Here is a 21,311-nt window from a genome sequence, read left to right as displayed (position 1 = left end):
CAGGTAAATACACTATAAAATTTATCTCATTACTTAAAGTTATTAATTGTTAACCAGAAAATAATAGAACTAAATTTTGTCTTACTAGTAATAGGAGAAAGAGTTCATGGGATGAATAGGAAATGTTTAGCCTTATTCAAACAAATTCAGTCATTTTTAGACCATCTAATTAATATAGGCTTCGATAGAAACAACTTGTTAATATTAAATTAACACATTATACCTCAACATAGATACATTTGTATGAGCTTATGAAAGAGTTGAAAAGGATACAAAAATAATTATTTCCGGAGACCACCTCTGTAGGGAGTAATGGGATACAATTAGCCACAGGGAAAGATATTCTTTCCATTTTCATAATGTGTAAGTATTTTGAATGGAATCTGAGTGACTTTAATGTTTCCCTGTTTTATGCTACTTTTCAAATTTTAAACAAGGAAGGCTTATACAAGTTGATTGAATTTATAAAATAGAATAAGTTGGCCTATAGACAAACTTAGAATTTTCCTATTGTAGAGAATAAAACAATTACGTGCTACAAACCAAATGGCATTATAAGAAAATGGCTGCAAAATTAAGTGAATTTAATGACTCACCAAAGCTAAAGAGAGACAAGTGCAGAAAGCATGGGACCATTACCAAGTTTAGACAGTCTACTTGTAGCATACAAGCAGACAGGAAATATATGTATTTCAGTCTTAAATGTATAAAAACCATTCCTGGGCTTAGGGCCCAGATTAACGTCATGATGCCTGATTCACTTCTTGATAACCATTGGTAAAGCAAGAATTTCTGTCAGGATTTGATAAGCCCTTATGAAAGTCAACATCCCTTATGGTCTTCATTGGGGAGGTTTTAGAGTAGTTTGGGAAAGATTATTGGAAATGTTCCCACAAGGGAAGCAAACACAGATCATAATCATGATCGTGATCACAATAATGATGATGACAATTATGAGTGGTTTTCCACAATTACATATTTTTTACACAGAAATATTCAAGTTTTCAATCATACTTTATCAACATGACTATTCTGAGTGCTTGTTACATTTCCAAAGGCAAATATTTCTACCATTTTCTATACTTTTCAGCAGCATATTTTAAGAAGCATTTTGCATACTTTTCACTTGTTGGCAATTACACTGTAGAGGCGATGAGAACATAGAAAAAGCAAATACAGTAAGTGGCATTCAACAGCCATCTCATCCAGTAAAATAAAAAATGGAAAAGAAATTTTATACAGCAGAATCTCATCAGACCACTCATAGGTTGGTGATTGTCTTTCAAATTTTCAAGTTTTTAATTTTGCATGCTACCTGAAATGTTTACGATGGTCTCCAGGCCGGATACTTGCATCACGGTCATTGGGTAGGGCTATCAGCTCATCTTTTCTTGACCATTGATTTGACTGATGAGTATGAAGGGATGTCTTATTTGATTGAAGCATAGCTATAGGTGCAGATTCTTTGTATATTTCCAAATCTTTTATTACAAACTGTCCCGTACCTTTTACAGAATTGAATATTAAGTTTATATATGGTGTTTTGAATTTCAGCTTTCCAAGCAATATCCATGAACTAATTTATACACTAAATAATTGATTCTAACTTAAATGTTGAACCTTTAAACAAAAATAAGCTAATATACAAAAATGTATTTAATACATAGGCCTACACAAAACAATTTAACAAAATAATGCATGTATAAATAATAACAATGCATGAATAATAATAAAACATGTTAACTCGAAGTATGGTTACTCATGTAATTAATTTTTTATAAGTTAAAGACAGTTGGATGTTGGCAATTTCGTATTGTTCAACATATAAAAGATAATAGAGGATTAGATAAAACATCAGCAACAAGAAAATTCATGTAGTGGTTGAACCAGTAGATATTGTAGACTCAAAAAAGTAAAAAGAATAAAATATAAAAACCATTAAAATATTCAACAAATTTGTATAAGTGCTATTCAAAGTGTGATCCTCAGAATGGCAGACCTGCTTAATTATTATTGCTGGGATGTAGGCCAGTAATATGTTTTAACAGGACTTTTAGGTGATTTTGACGCATTTTAAAAGATGAGTATCACTGGATTAGATCACATTTGATATAACCAGCTAAGCAATGAGTACATTAAGATAATTCTACTTCAACAACAATATCAAAACCAAGTGAGCATCACACAATAGCATACCTGGAGTAATTCTCATCCTATTATTTTTTATAGATGGTTTGCAGATGCTGTTGAATTCTAAATATACATGATAAAATGGTTTCATTGATGCAGATTGCCTATTTTCATCTGCCACAAGCCCAAGAATCTCTATTACTTGTCTCACTTTAAAGACTCCAATTTGATGTGGAATAAATGAGCACACCACATTCTAAAAGAAGAATAGGAAAAGTAAACAATATTATATTATTAGGGGAAACAATGAAAGAACGTTTTTTAAAAGTTCATAAAATGTCAAGGAAAGCTAGCTCACAATGGTGATATGAAAGTACATCAGAAACATACAGCATCGACAAATTTTATAATACTCATTATGAAAAAGAACTAAATCACTTTCAGAATGGCAGACCAAGGACCTCCAAAAATCTACTTCTCCACAAAAGGAAAGAGAACACCGGTTGCAAATTGTCAAAAACAACTTTCTTAGATATCTGGAAATTGCCTAAAGGCTAACAAAAATCCAAGAAGTGTTTATATAAGGAAAAATGCCTGAAACTCTAAAAGAATAGAAGACTTTTTGGCACTTTTATTTGCCAAAAACCCATTTTCCTAAATCTACCCTTGTGGTCACCCTGAAAAACAATAGTCTTGCCACTGTGCTAGGTGTGCAACCCATTAGCCTAACAGCCAGTGGAGGGAGAAAAAATGGGTTTGAAGTTTACCAAGAGCCTCATCCCCAGGGAATTGTACCGATTTGTTCTGTCCAGCATCTAACTGAAAATGAGGGCATGTCTTTACTTGGCATGATTCAGAGCTCACATGTGTGAACAATCGTCTCCTTAGGGTTTTATATACATACACACATACACACAGACTCACACATATATAAGCAATAATTATTAAGCATCACAGTAAGCTAAGGAGGCATTATCACTTAAATTTAAAATGAGACTAATCATAAATACATGAATAAATAAGAGAATCAACTTGTGAAGAAGATATTCATATGGTATTTAAAAAGCTTTGACATGTTCCTCATTCATCAGCAGAATTGCGCATATACCCAGGGAAGACTTAGATAAACTCTAATCTCTCTCCTCTGGCTGACTGTGAGGCTCTTTACAAAGAGTCATTGGAGGCTAGAAAGGGTTGCAAACTACCTGAGAGAACATTAAACACATGTCCCAACATACTTACATGGAGGTTCTTGACATAGGCGATAAGACTTATTGGTTCAAGGATTTAAGAGAACCTCTGGCCTATCATTAGCTAAACACTAAATTAACTGAGTACATGCTTTATTGGCTACAAACAATAAAGAAAACAATCTTTATAGCATCACTTTAGGAAGTCATTAAATAAACCAAACAACAAAAGTCAATAACAATAAATACTGGAGTGAGCCAAACTATATAATTTAAAATGCTAGTTTGTTAAACAAATTTATAAGACCCCCAAATAATCAGGAAAAAAATGGGAAAAATGCAGTCGACAGAAAACATCCCAATGGAAACCCATTATGTTGAACTTATTAGACAAAGATGGAAAGCCAGCTATTATAAATATGTTCACACAACTGAAGGATAATGGGTCTAAAAAACTAAAGGAAGTATATGAACAATGTCTCACAAAATAGACAATATAAATAAAGTATACAAATCATAAAAAATACAAATAAATGTTCTGGAGTTGAAGAGTAAATTAACTGAAATTTAAAATTCACTAAAAAGATTCAACAGATTGAATTAGCAGAAGAAATAATCAATGAGGTTAAAGACAAACTATTTAAAATCATTCTGACTGAGGAAGAGAAATAAGGGTAAAGAACAAAGTCTGAGAGACTTTGGGGAAACCATTAAGCATAGTAACTATGTATGATAGGAGTCTTAAAAGAAGACAAGAGGAAGAAGAGGGCAGAAAAAATATTTGAAGAAATAATGAAAAGAAAGTTAAAAAATTTGATGAAAAAATCAATCTGCATATCAGAAAAGATGAACAAAACCCAAGCAGCATAAATCAAAGGGATCTACACCTAAAAACATAAAAGTTAGACAATTGAAAACTAGTCATGAATGGAGAGTCTTGAAGACAGCAAGAAAAAAGGTATTTATCACATACAAAGTATCCTGAAAATATGAACAGCTAACTTCTCGTTAGAAACATTGTAGGCAATAAGGCCACAGGAAAACATATTCAAAAATGGAAGGAAAAAAACTGTCAACCCAAAATTCTGCAAGTAGCAACTGAAGTATAAATTAAGACATTTGCAGATAAATATAAAAGGAGAGAATATGTCACTGGCAGATTTGCATTAGAACAGTACTAAAGGCAATAATTGTTCAGAGTGAAATGAAAGAACATTTGATAGTAATGCAAATTCAGACAAAGAAATCAAGAGCATAGGTGAAGGTAACTACTTAGGTAAATAGAAAAGATAGTATAAATGTGTTTTTGTTCGCAATGCTTTACTGTTCCTATGTGATTTAAAAAACAATGCATACAGAATTATTCTAAAAAGTAAAAAAATAGATAGCTGCTGAATAAATGAAAGAAAACAAAACAAAACAATTACAAACTGTTGATGAGCTTTTAAAGAATAAACATATATAATTTGTAAGACAATCATGACAAAGAAGGAACAAGAAATAGAATGTTGAATACTATAAAAATTAAGTTGATATTAATTGAAACTAGATCCTTTTTTTTTGTTGTTTTGTTTTCATTTTTTTTTGAAACAGAGTCTCATTCTGTTGCCTGGGCTAGAGTTCTGTGGCATCAGCCTAGCTCACAGAAACCTCAAACTCCTAGGTTTAAGCGATCCATCTGCCTTAGCTCTCCCCCCCTTCCCCAGTAGCCAGGACAATGGACATTCACACAACGCCCAGCTAATTTTTCTATTTTTAGTAGAGATAGGGTCTCACTCTTGCTCAGGTCTCAAACTCCTGACAAGTGATCTTCCCACTTGGGTCTCCCAGGGTGCTAGGAATACATGTGTGAGCCACTGTGCTTGACCTGAACTAGATCCTCTTAAGCAATGATGTTAAAATGTAAAGCCCCAGGCAACCACTGAAAAAATTAAATATTTTAAAAATGCAGTCAAACAAATAATGAAGGAATTAAATGGTATATTACAAAATATCTAACACAAAATAAAGCAGTACTAGAATAATAGAGAACAAGGAGTATACAAGAATTATAGAAAAAATGAAAAGTAGCAAATGTAATTTTTTACATTATTAGCATTTATATTAAATACAAATTTAGTATATTTATATTTCTTTACTCTAGATATATTAAGGTATAATTAACAAATAAAATTGTATATATTTATAGTGTATAAAATGATAGTTTGATAAGTGTATAATTTTGGAATTATTAAATCAAGCTAAATAACATCTCTAGATGTTTATGTGGGGAAATCATTTATGATCTACCTTCTTAGCAATTTTCAATTATACATTATTATTAACTATAGTCACTATGCTGTATATCAATAGATCTCCAGAATTTATTCACCTTAAATGAAACTTCGTACTCTTTGACTAACATCTCCCCATTCACCATTCCACACCCAGGCCAACACAATTCTACTCTCTGCTTCCAATGAGTTCACCTTTGTTAGAGTCTACATATATGTGAGGTCATGCAGCTTTTGCCTTCTGTACATGACTTATTTCACTTAGCATAACATCCTCCAACTTTATCCACGTTATTGTAAATGACAGAATTTCCTTTGTATTTGAAGGATGAATTATGTGTGTGTACAAAGTGAGACAATTAAGTTTGCGAACTCATCCTAGAAAAAGTGATATGTGTCACATGCTGAATATCACTAAGGTCACCTTGAAGGTACTCTCCTTGAGAAGCTATGCACCAATGCCAGCACCTAGTCCACCCTTCAAAGCAATTTGGGAACTCTTTTTCTGGAATGGCCATCAGAGCTACTGTCATATGAAGGTCTGACAATTCAGTTTGCGAACTCATCCTAGAAAAAGTGCTACATACCTCCTTGCTGAATATCACTAAGGTCACCAGAGGACCAAGGGGAGTACTTTGAAGGTGACTGTAGTAATATGTTAGCACTTTTTCTAGGATGAATTTGCAAACTTAATTCTCCAAACTCATATATATCACATCTTTATCTAAAGGAAATGAAGTTGGTTAATAGAGTGAGAAAACAACACAACCTGTATATTGTCCAGAAGGTGCACATGTTATATACAAAGATATGAGTAGGTTGAAAGTAAAAGGATGACAAAAAGATAAGTCATGTAAACAATACTAAAAAGAAAGCTCAGTTGCCTACACAATTATAATACAAACTAGACATTAATACAAAACTGCTAAAATGAACAAAGTACATTGTACAAAGATACAATAAGGAAGACATCAGGAATGCATAATAATTATAGCCATATAAGTACCTAATGAAAGAGCCCCCAAAGATGTGAAGAAAGTGACAGAAGTGAAGGGAAAAATATATAGCTCAAATACAATAGTTGAAGACTTTGATATTCCACCACAAATAATAATTAAGAAAACTAGGCATATGCTTAATAAGAAAATAGAAACTTGGAAAAACATTATAGGCCAATTAGAGTAAAAATATTCCACTATCAACTTTACATCAACACAAAGGAGGCTATGATGACAAATAATTGTGAATTCTATGGGAGACTTATATAAAAGTACATATAATTAGGAACAGAAGAAACATAATTATTAAATATTCATAAAAATGTTGTTTGTATTCCTCTGCATAGCATTTCAGCAGACCTTAAAATGTTTGGTGCAATGTGAAAGCAAAGAAAAATTATCTTACCTGAATACATCCTTCATCAATTTTTCCTTTTTCGGGATCAGTTTTAAAATGTGCAGATTTTTTGAAATTGTACGTCACGGGAAGAGATTTAGACTGATTTTTTATGATACATGCAAGCTCTGAATGTTCTCCCATAATACAAGGTGAAAAATTAAGGATCTTCCCTGGTTCAAATTGTAATAAGACAGGAATTCCTGAGCCTGTCAGTGCTAATTCCACTTTTTTAAATCGATCACCTATAAAAGCAACAATAGCTGTTGAATATAAAAAGTGTTTGGAGAATCCAGAATGTATTTCCTTATTAGTTCAAACAGTATGTGGCATAATCTGAAAGACTGTATGAAAAATAGGTAGCTCATTCAATCTTTCCATTTAACAAAATTATTGAGTACCTTCTCTGTGGTAGGTGCTTCTCTAGGACTTGGGAATGCAGCAGTGCATAAAAGATACCAGGTTCCTGCTCTCATGGACTTTATATTCTAGTGAAGTGACACTGATAATAAACAACCAATAATACTATATATTTCTATAGCATTTCATACAGGATAAATACTAAGCATAAAGTTAGAACAAGATATAAGGGATTCCATTTTATATACAGATGTCCAGAAAGGTCTCTTTGATAGGAACACAGTTGAGCAAAGAGAAAAGGGATCCTGGAAGAAAATCATGTGAAAAATCTAGGAACAGTATATTCAGGCAGAGGGAACAGCTAATGTACTGTAAGAGAGGAACTTGTTTGACATGTTCAAAATCCTAAGGAACCAAATATGGCTGGAGAGGAGTAATAGAAGAATTATGAGAAATAATATTATTTCAGATACACTTTTATCTTTTTTTATTAAATCATAGCTGTGTACATTAATGCAATTATGTGGCACAGTGTGCTGGTTTTATATACAATTTGAAATACAATTTAACATAGCCTTCACCACATTTTCTTAGTTATTGTGTTAAGACATTTATATTCTACACTTAGTAGATTTAGAATAGTAGATTTATCATCTACCCTTGTAAAATCCACCACAGGTGTGGTCCCATCAATTACCCTCCCTCTACCCATCCTCTCCCTCCCCTCCCCCTCCTCTTTCCCCTTCATCTTGGGCTGTAGTTAGGTTACAGCATTCATATGGAAGTGTGGGTGTTTATAAATTGGTTTCATAGTTGGGCTGAGTACATTGGATACTTTTTTCTTCCATTCTTGAGATACTTTGCTAAGAAGACTATGTTCCAGCTCCATCTGTGTAAACATAAAAGAGGTAAAGTCTCCATCTTTCAGATACATTTTTAAATAATGGTAATAAGATTTGCTGATAGATTGGAGGCAGGATAGGAAAGAGAACAGATGATAAAGGCTGACTTTAAGTTTTGGACCTTGGGCGGCACCTGTGGCTCAAGGAGTAGGGCGCTGGTCCCATAGGCCGGAGGTGGCGGGTTCAAACCCACCCCCGGCCAAAAACCACAAAAAAAACAAAAAGTTTTGGGCCTGAGCAACTGAAATGATGGAATTACCATTTCTTGAAACAAGAAAGACTGGGGCAAAGCAACTCTTGAGGAAATGACAAGTTCTGTTTGGGGCATGTTAAGTTGAGATGCCTAGTAGATATTCTAGTAGAAATGTCTACTAGGACACTGTGTGTGTTAACAAGCTGAGAGTGAAGACAAAAGAGGAAGGATTCGGGGATTGAGAGAATGGAAGGTGTATGATAGTCATCTCAGATTGTGAGAAAGTGAATGGATGCGAGAATGCAATAGGAATGTCAAACATCTTAAAGAATCCATTTGGGCTCAGTGGTTATAGACACAATGTGAAAAGTCTCAGCAAGGTTTTGTGGGTTTTTTTCAGCATGATCAGCTTCCCACATTCAGACCTATCCTAAGCTAAAAGTTGAATTAATTAAATTAGAGGGTTTTCCACTCAGTCACTATGGGACATGGGCCAAGAGATTTAAGAATGATTAGAATAAAAGACAATGGAATGTAAGCTGAATGTATGTATAAGCTGAATATAAGCAAGGATGCAAACATGAAGTTTTTGCCACTAGAAAGAGGATAGAAACTATGGATTATAGGCTCTAGTTGGGTGAAATAAGAGTTTTGCAGAGAAAGCAGTGTAACTAGAACTCAAAAAAAGTTTATATATTATCACTGATACTCCTAAAAGTAATTTATTAGATCTAGCACCACCATACGTAGCTATTCAAAACCAGATTCACCTGCAAACTTTGTACAAATGTTCTAAGATCAGCAGCCAAACTTGTTATCACAAACCATAGTAGTAACAGAGCAATTAATTTCTGTTCTAGGAACACAGTTAAATCTTGCTCAATATCACTATACTGAAATACAAACCTTCTAGGCTCTTGACTTGCCTAAGCATCCAGGATGGTCCTATCCTTCCTTTGCATGGCTCATTTTCCTAAATTTGATGCCTAATCTGCCCAATATTTATTTTTTCTTTGATCTGTTTTTGTAAACTGAACTCTAATCCCCATGCCATTTTTTCCCTCCTGGAAACCAACCCATTATTATCTGAGAATGTAAAAAAGATAGTGTATCTTGGCATGTGGTCTGCAAAACATAAGCACTTCTAGGTGTCTTATAACGGGGTGCTGCACCCTACTTACTAGCTCTCTTGATTTTTGCTCTTTGACTGTTTCCATATAAGGATTCTAAGAGTTGAATATCTGGTAGAGATGGAATGGGTCCTTTGTTCCCATACCAATCCCTAAGAGAAAACCCAGATGTACATAAAAAAAGAAACCTGGATTTATTTTCATTCCTTAAATTCAGATCATCATGTGTATCTAATGCCTTTTGAGATTGCAAAGTCGTCTAAATTCTAACCTGGAAAATTATTATGGAAATGGTTCTCCGGTTGATTTATTTCTTAACATGCCAGAGGTGACACTTTAACGTCTCTTGAACATTTTTGCATTTTTGTTCTATTCGATAATTATACATTTTATTAAATGCCCTCTATAAATATTGATGTTTAAACTTCTAAACAATTTAAAATGCTATACATTTGATTACTCTGTTAATTTCGCTTACTTTTGGTAGTTTTATAATTATCGTCCCTTGAAAATCTGTCTTTACTTCCGACAGTTTCAAATCTCAAAAAGACGGCGTAATCTTGCCTGTGAGAAGGGTTGATCTTCTTTTTAACATCAGCTATCAGCCTGCAAAAAATCACAGTTACTTTTATAGCAAAGGTAACATAATTTATGTCTCAAAAGGGAGTATCAACCTAATCTTTAATTCTATGCGATAAATGAAAGAGTAAAAATACAGCTGTGATCCATTTTCCAAAATTACTGCACAGCTAGAGAGAATTGCCGAAAGATGGCCACAGAGTGTAAAGCTTCAGAAAAATGAGCTTCTGCCAATGTTTGCAAGGGAAGAGTAATTAAAATACACTAAGTAGTCAAGGTATAGTTCAAATACCACTTTCTCTGAATAGAATTTCCTTTCCAGGCCAAATTCATCTCTAACCTCTCATTAATCCTCTACAATTGTCCATCCTTACTCCTTGGCATAATTGAAACCCACTGTTATATATTTGTCTCCCCCCAGGGTACTAAGTGCATATTGCCACTAACATTCTTGTTAGTGAATAACAAGTAATTTGCAGAAAAAGATTTTGTAACAGTTAAATCTTGTTAGAAGAGAAAAGGAAGGAAAGTGTGGAAAGAAGGGGAATAGGACCAAAAACAGAGATGGGTTACATCCTAGGCCTGCACATCGGCTGTCCTTGCCTTCCTTACCTAGAAGTCAGCTCTTCTAGCAGTGGATACTCAGATACATTCACAAAAGGCTGATGTATGATATTAAATAAGAATACAAATGGTGTACTCAGAATATGCTTAACTAAGACTTCAAATCATACTCACACTTTTAAGCCTATGCTAGACTCTCAAAATAAGTTGTTACCATAAAAAAAGAATATTCAAAATTTCAAAGATTATGCATTAAACAGAATCTTATAGATCTACCAAAGAAACTTCCTGTATGAAGTTATCATTAATAAGGCACTTTTAGACGGACAAATAGAATAATTACTTGATTTATTATTCTGCTTAAATAGGCAACTGATGTTACCAAGTGATCCTATTCCACAAAAAGAAGTACATTAAATATTACCCTCTTAACAAACCAGGGTAAGCGTACTTGCAATTGGATCAGTTATTCACACACACTGCAACCTACCGAAGTGTTGCCAAAATTGCCAGTATATATTTAAAACAGTATTTCCAAAAATATTTTCAAGCTAAATAATCAAAATCAAGAACATGGAGGTATAAAAAAATATACATTGGCTTAAATGCTAAAAGTCTATATGAATTTTAGCAAAGAAGTGTGGTTGATCCCAGCAGGTGGGTGCTATAGGTTTAACACTCATGATACTCAGTCAGCAAGGATTTTTGCCCTGTCAGGAGTGCTGCAACCTCTTTGGAGGCATTTAAAACATGCTGCCTGTCCCTGACTATTCCTGCAAGGACAACAAGGTCTTGGTTGCATAAATCAGTTTTGAGGCCACAATCCAAAGCTTTCATTTCCACTACCCCATTTGTACAAGATCTGTACAAGATTTTTAATTTAACATGAAGTATTTAGAACCATATTTAGAATAATTGGAAATATTATTAACCATGTTAGAAACACCTACAGCCATAATAAAAATCTGATTTATGCCTTCTGGCAAGTTTTACTATGACAGTATTAAAATCAATCTGAGTAAAGTGTAGTTAATATATTTCACATTAAAATATTTAACACTGCAATGAAATTAATTTTTTCTTACTTTGGACTAAAGCAAAATGTGATCAACAATTTTTCATAAGGTTGTAAAGATCCTTCATTAGGAACACAGGAGATAAAAGATGTACTATCTATGGTCTTTATTTTGCGCACGTGGGTAAGATTATTTAAAGCGATGTCTGTTCTTTGATGAATGTCCGTGCCCTGTAATATAAAATCAGAAATAAAAGTAAGACAAAACATAAATAAAAAATATTTTAAGAGGAGGTCACAAAATAACTATTAAATTTTCAGAACTACAAAATAAAGAATATGTCTTTAAAGTAACACTTATACATAAATTTGACCAAGGCACATCATAAAATTTGGAGAACTATTGAAAAGTTGAAGAGAACATAAATCCCCACAATTGGTCTGGTTTACTTTAGATATATGTTACTATAAATGTTTACTTAATTTCTGTATTTTTTCAGGTTATCACTGAATACAGATGAAATCAAATCTATCCTCCCATGTTAAAACATATTTTGATTAATAAAACAACTTATTGTTTATTAGTAGATTTAACACAATCTGTTTCAAATTATATCTGATATTCCTCTGTTGTGCCATTTACTTACCAATTCTTGTCCCACGGAATCGTCTTGCATTATGGCAACCCAATTCATAGGTTCTGGGCTATAATTGTGTAGAAGAGCATGTGCAATTTTTGATGTTCCAAAAAAAACAGAACCAAAGTCTACGCATTCCAACTTCTTGTCACTGGTCTTGCTTAATAATTCAATTATCTGCTCGACCACGTGCCCCTTGATGGTCAAGAGCATATCAGGGCGACCTTGCAAAGTCACACTACAAGATAATGAAAAATGCACATATGTATTTTTTTAATCACAAGTCTATATACTTTATTTTTCTTCTAAATATTTAGATGAAAATTAATTTTATAGAATCACATCATCATTAAAATTCAACAGTGTAAGAGCATTTCCTTCCCCATATATTTCCGAGGTTATCAGGTCCTTTTGTCTGTCTAAATTGACACAGTGGAATGGTATATGTGCCATTAATTGTCTACAGAAAATGAGAATGTTGCAAAACAATCTCACAAATTGACCCCAGGGAGAACTCAATGGAATATCCATGTTACTAATTGTTTCATAAATACTAGTTAAGTTATACCATTCCCTCAAGGTCTAAAATTCTGAAATTGTTTGCTAACTCATTATACCTCCCCAATCCAACAGCCCATCTCATCCCCATCATAAAATCCCAATTTGCTAAAATATAAAGTATTAATATATCAGCAAAAACCAGCTTCTTTGCTGTAATGTATATCTGCCCATAAAATTTCACTTCCCAAACTAATTTCAATTCTCTTTTAGAACTACTCTTCCATATTTATCCCTCTCTGGCATAAATGCAAACTTTTCAATCTAGCCCCATTAGATCCACAATAACTGACTACTCAAAACCATCACCAAAGTTCTTATCTCACACTATATCTGAGAACATAAGGCATTGTTTATATTGTCTCTTTGTATATTTCTCCTCTTTTAGACTCCTTAACACCATACTTTCCTGGTTTTCCTTCTAATTCAGTCAGGCCCTACTTCACCTTCTAAGATATAGATCTTTTGTAAAATCCATAACTAGTCATGTTTTTCTCTTACGTTTTCAGACTCTATCCTCCTTCTCAAAGTTATTATCAATGCTTCCATGTTTTATCTACCACTTACACATGATGACCTTCAACCTAACAGAGGTTGAGTATTTGTAATTCCAAATCCAAAATGTTTCAAAATCCAAAACTTTTTGAGCACTGACATGAGACTCAAAGGAAATGCTCACTAGAGCATGCTGTATTTTGGATTTTCAGATTAAGAATGCTGAACCAGTAAGAATAATGCAAATATTCCAAAACTCAAAAATATCTAAAACCCAAAACACTTCTGGCCCCAAGCCTTTCAGGTGAGGGAAACTCAACCTATAAATCTCAACCAAATTTCTTTCTGGGGTTCAAGACAAGTAAATTCAATAGGGCCTAACCAACTCCACCAGGATTCTGAAAAGCAAATCAATTCAAACATGTCAAAACAGAACCTATTCCATCATTTCCCTTCCTTATTCCAAAAATTTTCAGCAAATCTGGTCAAATCTTCCTTTATAACATTATCTCCAATCTGCACACTTCTCTCGGTCCTCTCAATTTGTACTTTAGCTCAGGCCTTTATCATTTCTTTCTTGCTTTACTATTTTAGTTTCTAGACAAACTGCCCATTCCATATTTGTACTTCCTAGTCTATTTTGCACACTGCTACTAGTATAACCTTTCTAAAAGGCAACCTAATCAGGACATTCTTATCTTCAAAACTTCCTGAGACTTCACAGCCTTGACAATTAAGCATAATCTCCTATTAGAGTTCACACTTGTTTCTCACACATTTATAACTATGACCTTCAGTAATAAATATATTTTACATTGTAGGAACACACACACAAATATACACTCACATTCATACACAAAAATACATTTTGATATTTTAAATTAATTTCATAAAAATTTTGGTAGTGATACATTATATGGGTTGCATATTCTGCTAATGAACTGAAACATACAACATAACATGCTGGCTTACAAAGCCCTTTATTGAACCTTGCACCATTCTGTTTTTCTGGTCTCATCTTCCATCACTCCACACCTTCATCTCCTTGAATCTACATTGCCACAGATTACATAGTATGGAATATTGTTTTTTTGCCTTTAAGATTTCATGTCTCAAAAAAAAAAACAAAAAAGATTTCATGTCTCTACTTGTTCAGCCTGAAATCTCTCCTTTAATTCACTCCCATCACCACACCCTCCTCCTCTATACACATACCCACACACCCCCTATATTGCACCCTGCTCTTTGCCTCAGAAATAAGTGATTGGTTCAAATATCACTATCTCAGTAGAACCCTTCCCTTGTTCAGGCTCTCACCTCCATGAAATCCAAACTAGAAGATCCTATTATGTGTACCCATATCCCATCCTCTAGTTCTTAGCATTTCTGAGAGCCTATTCTTGGCAAATAGCATAGATTCAATGAGTGAATGCTGAATGAAAGAACAAAGAAGCTAGCATACAGTAAAAGGCACACCTTAAGGATGAAATAGGAAAGTACTGAGATCCATATTAGAATTAAGAACCATGGTATATACTCACTTCGCCTTTTCATTGACAATTCTAGGCTGGTCTGCGCAGAAATCCACTTTAATAACCATTGATGATTCAGGTCCAACCGTGCCCTCCGTTGGAGAAATGAGGATGGGTAATTGGCCCTGGTATTCTGTATTAAATGTACCTAAGAGGAACGACAGCAGATGGTTTACATCCGGACCCTTACAATGTTGCATTCACACTCTTATTAGGGGACAGACATTCATTATAGAATAGCTGGGCTCCTGTTTACCAAGAATAGCAGCTTAACTCATAAGTCTAATCTCTGAGATCACTCAATATATGTGAGCCTCGTGTTAGGACTCAACTTTCATCAATAGTTACAAAACACTATCTGCATACTATGTACAGATATTTACATTAAGAGCTTTGCATGTTATCCTATTTAATCCTCACAATGAATCTGTGATATAAATGTAATCATTATGTCCATTTTACAAATAAGAAAATATCTTTGTTGAGTGACTTGCCAAAAGTATATATATTAGATTGTTGACCCCAATTCTTTACCCTTCTCTACATCCATACCCCTACCCTATCATGTACAAAGTGTGTTTTCCAATCCCCTTGATTTTGGGATAGATCACGTAATTTTCTTTGGCCAATAACATATGGGTGGAATTGATAGCAGGTAAGTTCCAACCCAGATGTACTTCTTACATAGGAAGTTGGAGGAGTTTCCACTGAGCAGCTATCCCTTTGGCCTAGGCCCTAGAATGAGCAAATATGGAGCAGAACAACCCAGCGGACCCACAGACCTACAATGAGAAGCAGAACAGCTCCGGCAGAGCAAGCAAATAGCTGAGCTGAGCCTAGATCACGTAAGTTTAAGCCAATCCATATACACACAGACAATTAAAAAATAGTTGTTATTTTAAGATATTTGGGGGTGGCTTGTTACTATAGCTAGTAACTAGTAAAGCTGATGAACTAATAAAGATTTTCACTTGGATATTTCTGACAACAAGGATGACACCTGCTACCACTTTCTTAGAAATGAATTTATCCAGTGCACACGGGGTAAGGGCAAACGGGATAGGTTTCTGGAATCAAATGGCATATTAGAAGGAGACTACAAAAGTTCCTATTTTGAAAGCAGAAATAGTTTATAATTTATAATTTGTAGTAATATTTGGTGTCTATATTAAAGCCTGAGATCCTTAAGATCAGATACAACCTCTTCTTCATCTCTGAGCTCAAAATATGTCCAACCAATGGAAGCAGCCAATTACTAGTTTCTTTATTATCATTATAAAATATCAACACAAATGAGCATGTTGCAAACATAAACAATTTTGTACATTCCCAATTCACCACTTTGACATCACATTTGATGACACTTTCCAAAATTATTCATTTAACTTAGAACAAAATATTAGCATAATAAAAGTACTGATATAAAAAGACAACAGTTTTAAAATTCAAAGTAACACAATTTTTAATTCAATCATTAAAGTAGAAGTGCTAAGGACATAATATTTTAAGTTAATTTTTTCTGTCATGACATAAAACAAAAATCTATAAAATCATATGCCTTTTGAATAGATAAGTGTTATTTACTTATTTAAACTGATAAGTATTATCCAGAAAAAATAGCTATATGAGATCAGGTAAGGTTGAGTGAGTGAAATAGTTTCCTATATTGTAACTATTCAGACATAATTTGACAAAAGAGGTTTAAGTGAATATTTCAAAAGCTTATTCAGAAACAACCCAGAATCCAAAAGAATACTGTTGATTTCTAAGTATATTAAAATAACAAGTGTGTCAACGTTGTAAGTCTTATGTAACTTAAATACAAGGAACTATTTGTCTGTTTAGTTTTTAAATTGCTAATAGGAGCAAGGACGTTGGCTCATGTGTGGGAAATAAACTAAAAGGAGATAAGAGGTGTCTGCAAGTTAATAATTTAGGTTGGCATAGTTACTAGGCAAGAGAAGATGATGGCCTGTTGTAGAAAAGTGGCAATGAGGCAGAGAAAAGTAGGATTATAGATTTAATTAGGAAGTTGATAGACAGGATTTACTAATTAACTAAGGGAGTAGGAGGCAAAAAAGAGAAAGATGTTGATGATTTTGCCAGGTTTCTAACTTGCCTAAATACATGGTTTTTCCATGAAAAAGGAAAAAGAAGTAGTATTGGGGGAAGATACTGATTTTGGCTTTGGACTTGGTAAGTTCGAGAAAACTGAAGGATACCCAAAGTATCATATAGATCTGGGATAGTCAGTGAAACTTTAAAAAAAAAAATGGAAATTGGCCAGGGAGAGTATGTTAACTGAGGAAAACACAAAGATCTATGGAAAAATAAAGGAACATTCACGTTTAATGTTCCAAAAGACAAGCAGCAGTCCACAAGAAAGAAGTAAAGAGGAAAGAGGTGGTAAAAAAAATAATTATAACATCCACGGCTAATATTTATTGAGCATTTAATACATACTAGAGAGTGACATACTAGAGAGTGTGCTAAGCATTTCATTATCATCACAATTATAGGAGAAAAACACTATCTTTATCTCTAATATATAAACAATGGATGTTTGAGCAGAATGAATCCCTTGCCTAGGGCCTCCCAACGAGGAAATGGTGCAACCAAGATTTGGGCCCTGTTCAACCTCACTCCAAGACCAGAGCTATTCGGTACTATTCTACATAAGAGAGTGAGGGGGGTCACAAAAGCACAAAGGTTTTTTTTTTTTTTTTTCCTTTTGTTTTGTTTTTCCAAGAAGATGGCAGTGGCCAACCATGTCAAACATTGCCAGTAACAAATTGACTTGCCCACTGAAAAGACCCTGAAGGGCACACAAGATATAATGGTATCCACAATTGTGCCTGAAATGAAGGGTCCTTTGTTACCTTGCCTGTACTACTCCAAAATACATTTACAAACTATCTATTAAGTATATTTTGTGCCACAGTATCTGTAAGAAGTAATCAGCATGACCAAAGTCTGCAGTTATATAGGATGCTATTAAAAATCAAGTTGTCATGTACCCAAGGCCATTGTTACTTCTTTTTTCTTTTCTTTTCTTTTTTTATTTCCCTGGTCTGAGCACATCAATGATATACTAGGCTCCAAGGATATACCATAAGTCTCCAAATGACTAATTTTTGGAGACACTTCAGAATGCTCATATGGAGTTACTTCTGAGTTCAGTTACCTTTCATTGAAAGCTTAATGGTGCTTTACAGAAACTCTGAGAAACCATTGCACCAAATTAATTAAATGAATGTTTACTGAATGCCTTTTATATATTCAGGATTGCAACATGCATGAAGGGTATACCAAGATTCCTTGACATCAGTATCCAAGGAAACAAAACTGAAGATAAAAACTATGTACTGAGAAAAAGTAGGGAGTGCTTTTCTGAGTGACTAAGGAAGATCCTCAGGATGACTTCTGGGTTTGGCCTAATTTAGAAAATTTCCTGGTTTACAAATGATGCCAGGCTTCGTTCAGACAGTGAAGTAAAGAGATGACGCTGATGGTCAGAGAAAAGGACAGAGTGGGGGTTAAGAACAAGTGAAAGGTCTTATCTAAGGTAAAGTAGTCCAAATAAACCTAAAGGTTGAGGAGTTCTGAGGTAGCTATTCAAATGCAGAAATGGAGTGTAAGGATCACACTTTGGGACTTTAGAGACCGTTGTATATTATATCACTGTGGTCAAAAAGGTCTACTCAAATAATCAAGGATGCTTAGACAAAGAAAGAAATGATTGCAATTTGGGCGTGCTAAATTAATATTTCTTTTGAATCTTCAAATATGAAAGTTAAGCGACAGTACAGGTATTATTATACCATAAAATCATGGAATTCAATATGGAGTTCAATAACTCACAAAGTACTATTGTAATATTAGCTACATCTTAAAGAATGAACCACATCTTTTCAGAAAGAAAAGACAAAAATTATTTTCCATAGTCAGGAGTAAAATTAAAAATCATTTTTATAAAGGACGAGAAAACAAGATGTATTCAACAACATTTGGTTAAATGCAGGGATATTTACTCCATAAGAAGCTATTAAAATAAACTAATCAGAAGTTGTTACATAGATAAATTTTGGAGTATATAAAATCAAAGATAACACCAATGACACCATCAGAAAGAGAAACAAACCTATGCAAATTAGAAATCTGCCAAGTGTGGATTTTTTCATATCCTATTAATTATACAGATAAAATTGTAAGCATTTGAACTTTGTCTCTAAAATTCTAAAAAAAATATCACGTAAAATGCTTTTCAAAAATGTTATTAGAGTCAGCTCTTGTTACTGAATCTCTTTTCTGCATGTTATTCTTCACGAATACGCATTGTTGTTATCATGAACATTTACATATTGTGCTTGTAAAAAAGGACTTTATGATTCTTTATAGGTACTTGCTACTATGAATATAATACATACTATCAATTGTGGTAATGTTGGAAAAGCTAGTGTGATTCAACTCTAAAAATGATAAAGTCAACACTAAGAAAATGTGATTCATTGATAAAAACTTGTTTCAGTTTTTGAGGTCATAACAATTAACATTTCACAGTATTCAAATATAATAAATCTAACTTAGTATAAATAAAATATTAACATAGTACTATAGCCAATGTGGACTATTTTTCCTAAAATATGCAGAGCTAGGTCTATAGTTTAATTTTATTTATTCTATTTTATTGAGTGAAATAATATTAAATACTATTATTCATTAAATTAATAGTGCTAAATTAAAATTAACGATAAGCTTATATTTCTTTTTTACTTATTAGAGAGCTTTAATATGAAATAAAACTGTAAAATTTGATAAAATTTTAGGATAAAAAGGATATATTAATGTCATCAAAACTTTGAAGGATTTTGAATAGACAACACAACAGTTGAAAGAAATTTTGGAAAATAAAACAATACAAATAAATATCTCTCAATTTCTGCTCTAAAATGTAATCATATAGCCCATAATCACATTCCATAAGACACTCTATTCTTTAACATTGGAGCCAGATCACAAATGGGAGTAATGTTCTATAATCTCACACGCATTGACATTCACTGATTTAAAAATCAAAGTGAAGTGAGTAAAATTCAAAGAGGAACAGGTATCAGTTTTATTCAATTATACCCTAGGAAGAAATTAAGTGTCAAATTGTCATTGTTCTAATAATTTTAAGACTCAGAGAATATTCTCAGTTAGTGGAAGGGAGGTCTGAATTTAAGACCTATTTTATGTATTCAACAGCAGTCTCAGAAATACCATCCCTGACCAGAGCTAGTCCTAATTTTAGATTGGGAGAAATCGCAATCTTGCAGCACCACATGCTGACTATACAGGGTGGCCATAAAAGTTATGTGCACACAATTTTAAATTGCACACTATTTTAAATCGCACGTGAACTTTATGGCCACACTGTATAATCAAGAGACTGAAGGTATACGGAATTTTATGCTTCCTGGATGCTATCAATGAAAGGCATATATAAACACACAAATACGCACACACACACACATATACACATCTTTATGGAAATTCTTAAGTCACAGTAAGAATCCCCAGGAATGATTCAGTCTGCACAAAAGAGAAGCATTTATTCTTTTAAAAACTTAATAAAATCTTCTAGGGACCATGATGTGAATTCAAATTGAATATGATAAACAGGACTAATATTTATCGAATGCCTATAATTATCCAGGTACTGTACCACACAATTAACCATAGTGCATTTTATTAGCCTCACTGTATGAGGGCTCTCAAGTTCAACATCCTTAAGGACACTTGCCCCAGATCACAAAGCTAGTAAGTCACTGTGCCCTACTTCTGTCTCTGGATGACTTTAAGAACTATGTCACTTCTATGACACCAGTCTGCCTCTTATCCTGAGGGAGATCACCAGTCATCTGAGAGCAAGCCTATGTTAATCAGGATAATAAAGAGGTACATTCATTTTTCCTGAATTATCACCCTAGCAGTCTCTTATACACGCTACTTAGGGTTTTCGTCTTGAGGTATTTCCAATGATAGGCCTTTTTCTGGATAAATCAGAGAATCTATTAATTATACAAGTATTCAGCTCAAATAGCACCAATTATTCTCAAAGTATAAGTCAATTTATATGCCATAAAGTATTTACCTGGAGCTTTGCCATGGTTAACGATAGTAATCTCTTTACAATATACTTTACTGTTGGCAACCACCGTACCAAAATCAACTTCGGGTTCAATGTCCAATTTACACACTGGAATCAAACTAAGGTTGAAGAAAAGAAAGCCACAAAATTAATTCAACAATCTTAACAACATTTTAATTAAATCTATAAGGAAACATATATAAATACTTCTAACTCTTTAAAAG

The 21,311-nt window shown here is 33.5% G+C and overlaps 1 protein-coding gene across 1 annotated transcript in view; it reads right to left on the bottom strand.

Moving 5' to 3' along the window:
- The window catches only part of CFAP47 (cilia and flagella associated protein 47), a 307,856-nt gene that overhangs the window by 274,022 nt on the left and 12,523 nt on the right, over window positions 1–21,311 (bottom strand). Inside the window, exons 4-11 of the mRNA XM_053578992.1 lie at window positions 21,091–21,206; window positions 14,964–15,102; window positions 12,379–12,607; window positions 11,802–11,962; window positions 10,052–10,179; window positions 6,998–7,233; window positions 2,185–2,386; window positions 1,316–1,505 (exon numbers count right to left, since the gene is read on the bottom strand). Coding sequence (XP_053434967.1) covers window positions 1,316–1,505; window positions 2,185–2,386; window positions 6,998–7,233; window positions 10,052–10,179; window positions 11,802–11,962; window positions 12,379–12,607; window positions 14,964–15,102; window positions 21,091–21,206 — 1,401 coding nt within the window. The remainder of the gene's footprint in view (window positions 1–1,315; window positions 1,506–2,184; window positions 2,387–6,997; window positions 7,234–10,051; window positions 10,180–11,801; window positions 11,963–12,378; window positions 12,608–14,963; window positions 15,103–21,090; window positions 21,207–21,311) is intronic.

This window comes from Nycticebus coucang, chromosome X, assembly GCF_027406575.1.
Source record: "Nycticebus coucang isolate mNycCou1 chromosome X, mNycCou1.pri, whole genome shotgun sequence".
In the NCBI taxonomy this organism is placed as follows: Eukaryota; Metazoa; Chordata; class Mammalia; order Primates; family Lorisidae; genus Nycticebus; species Nycticebus coucang.
This window is presented reverse-complemented; position numbering and strand designations above follow the sequence as displayed.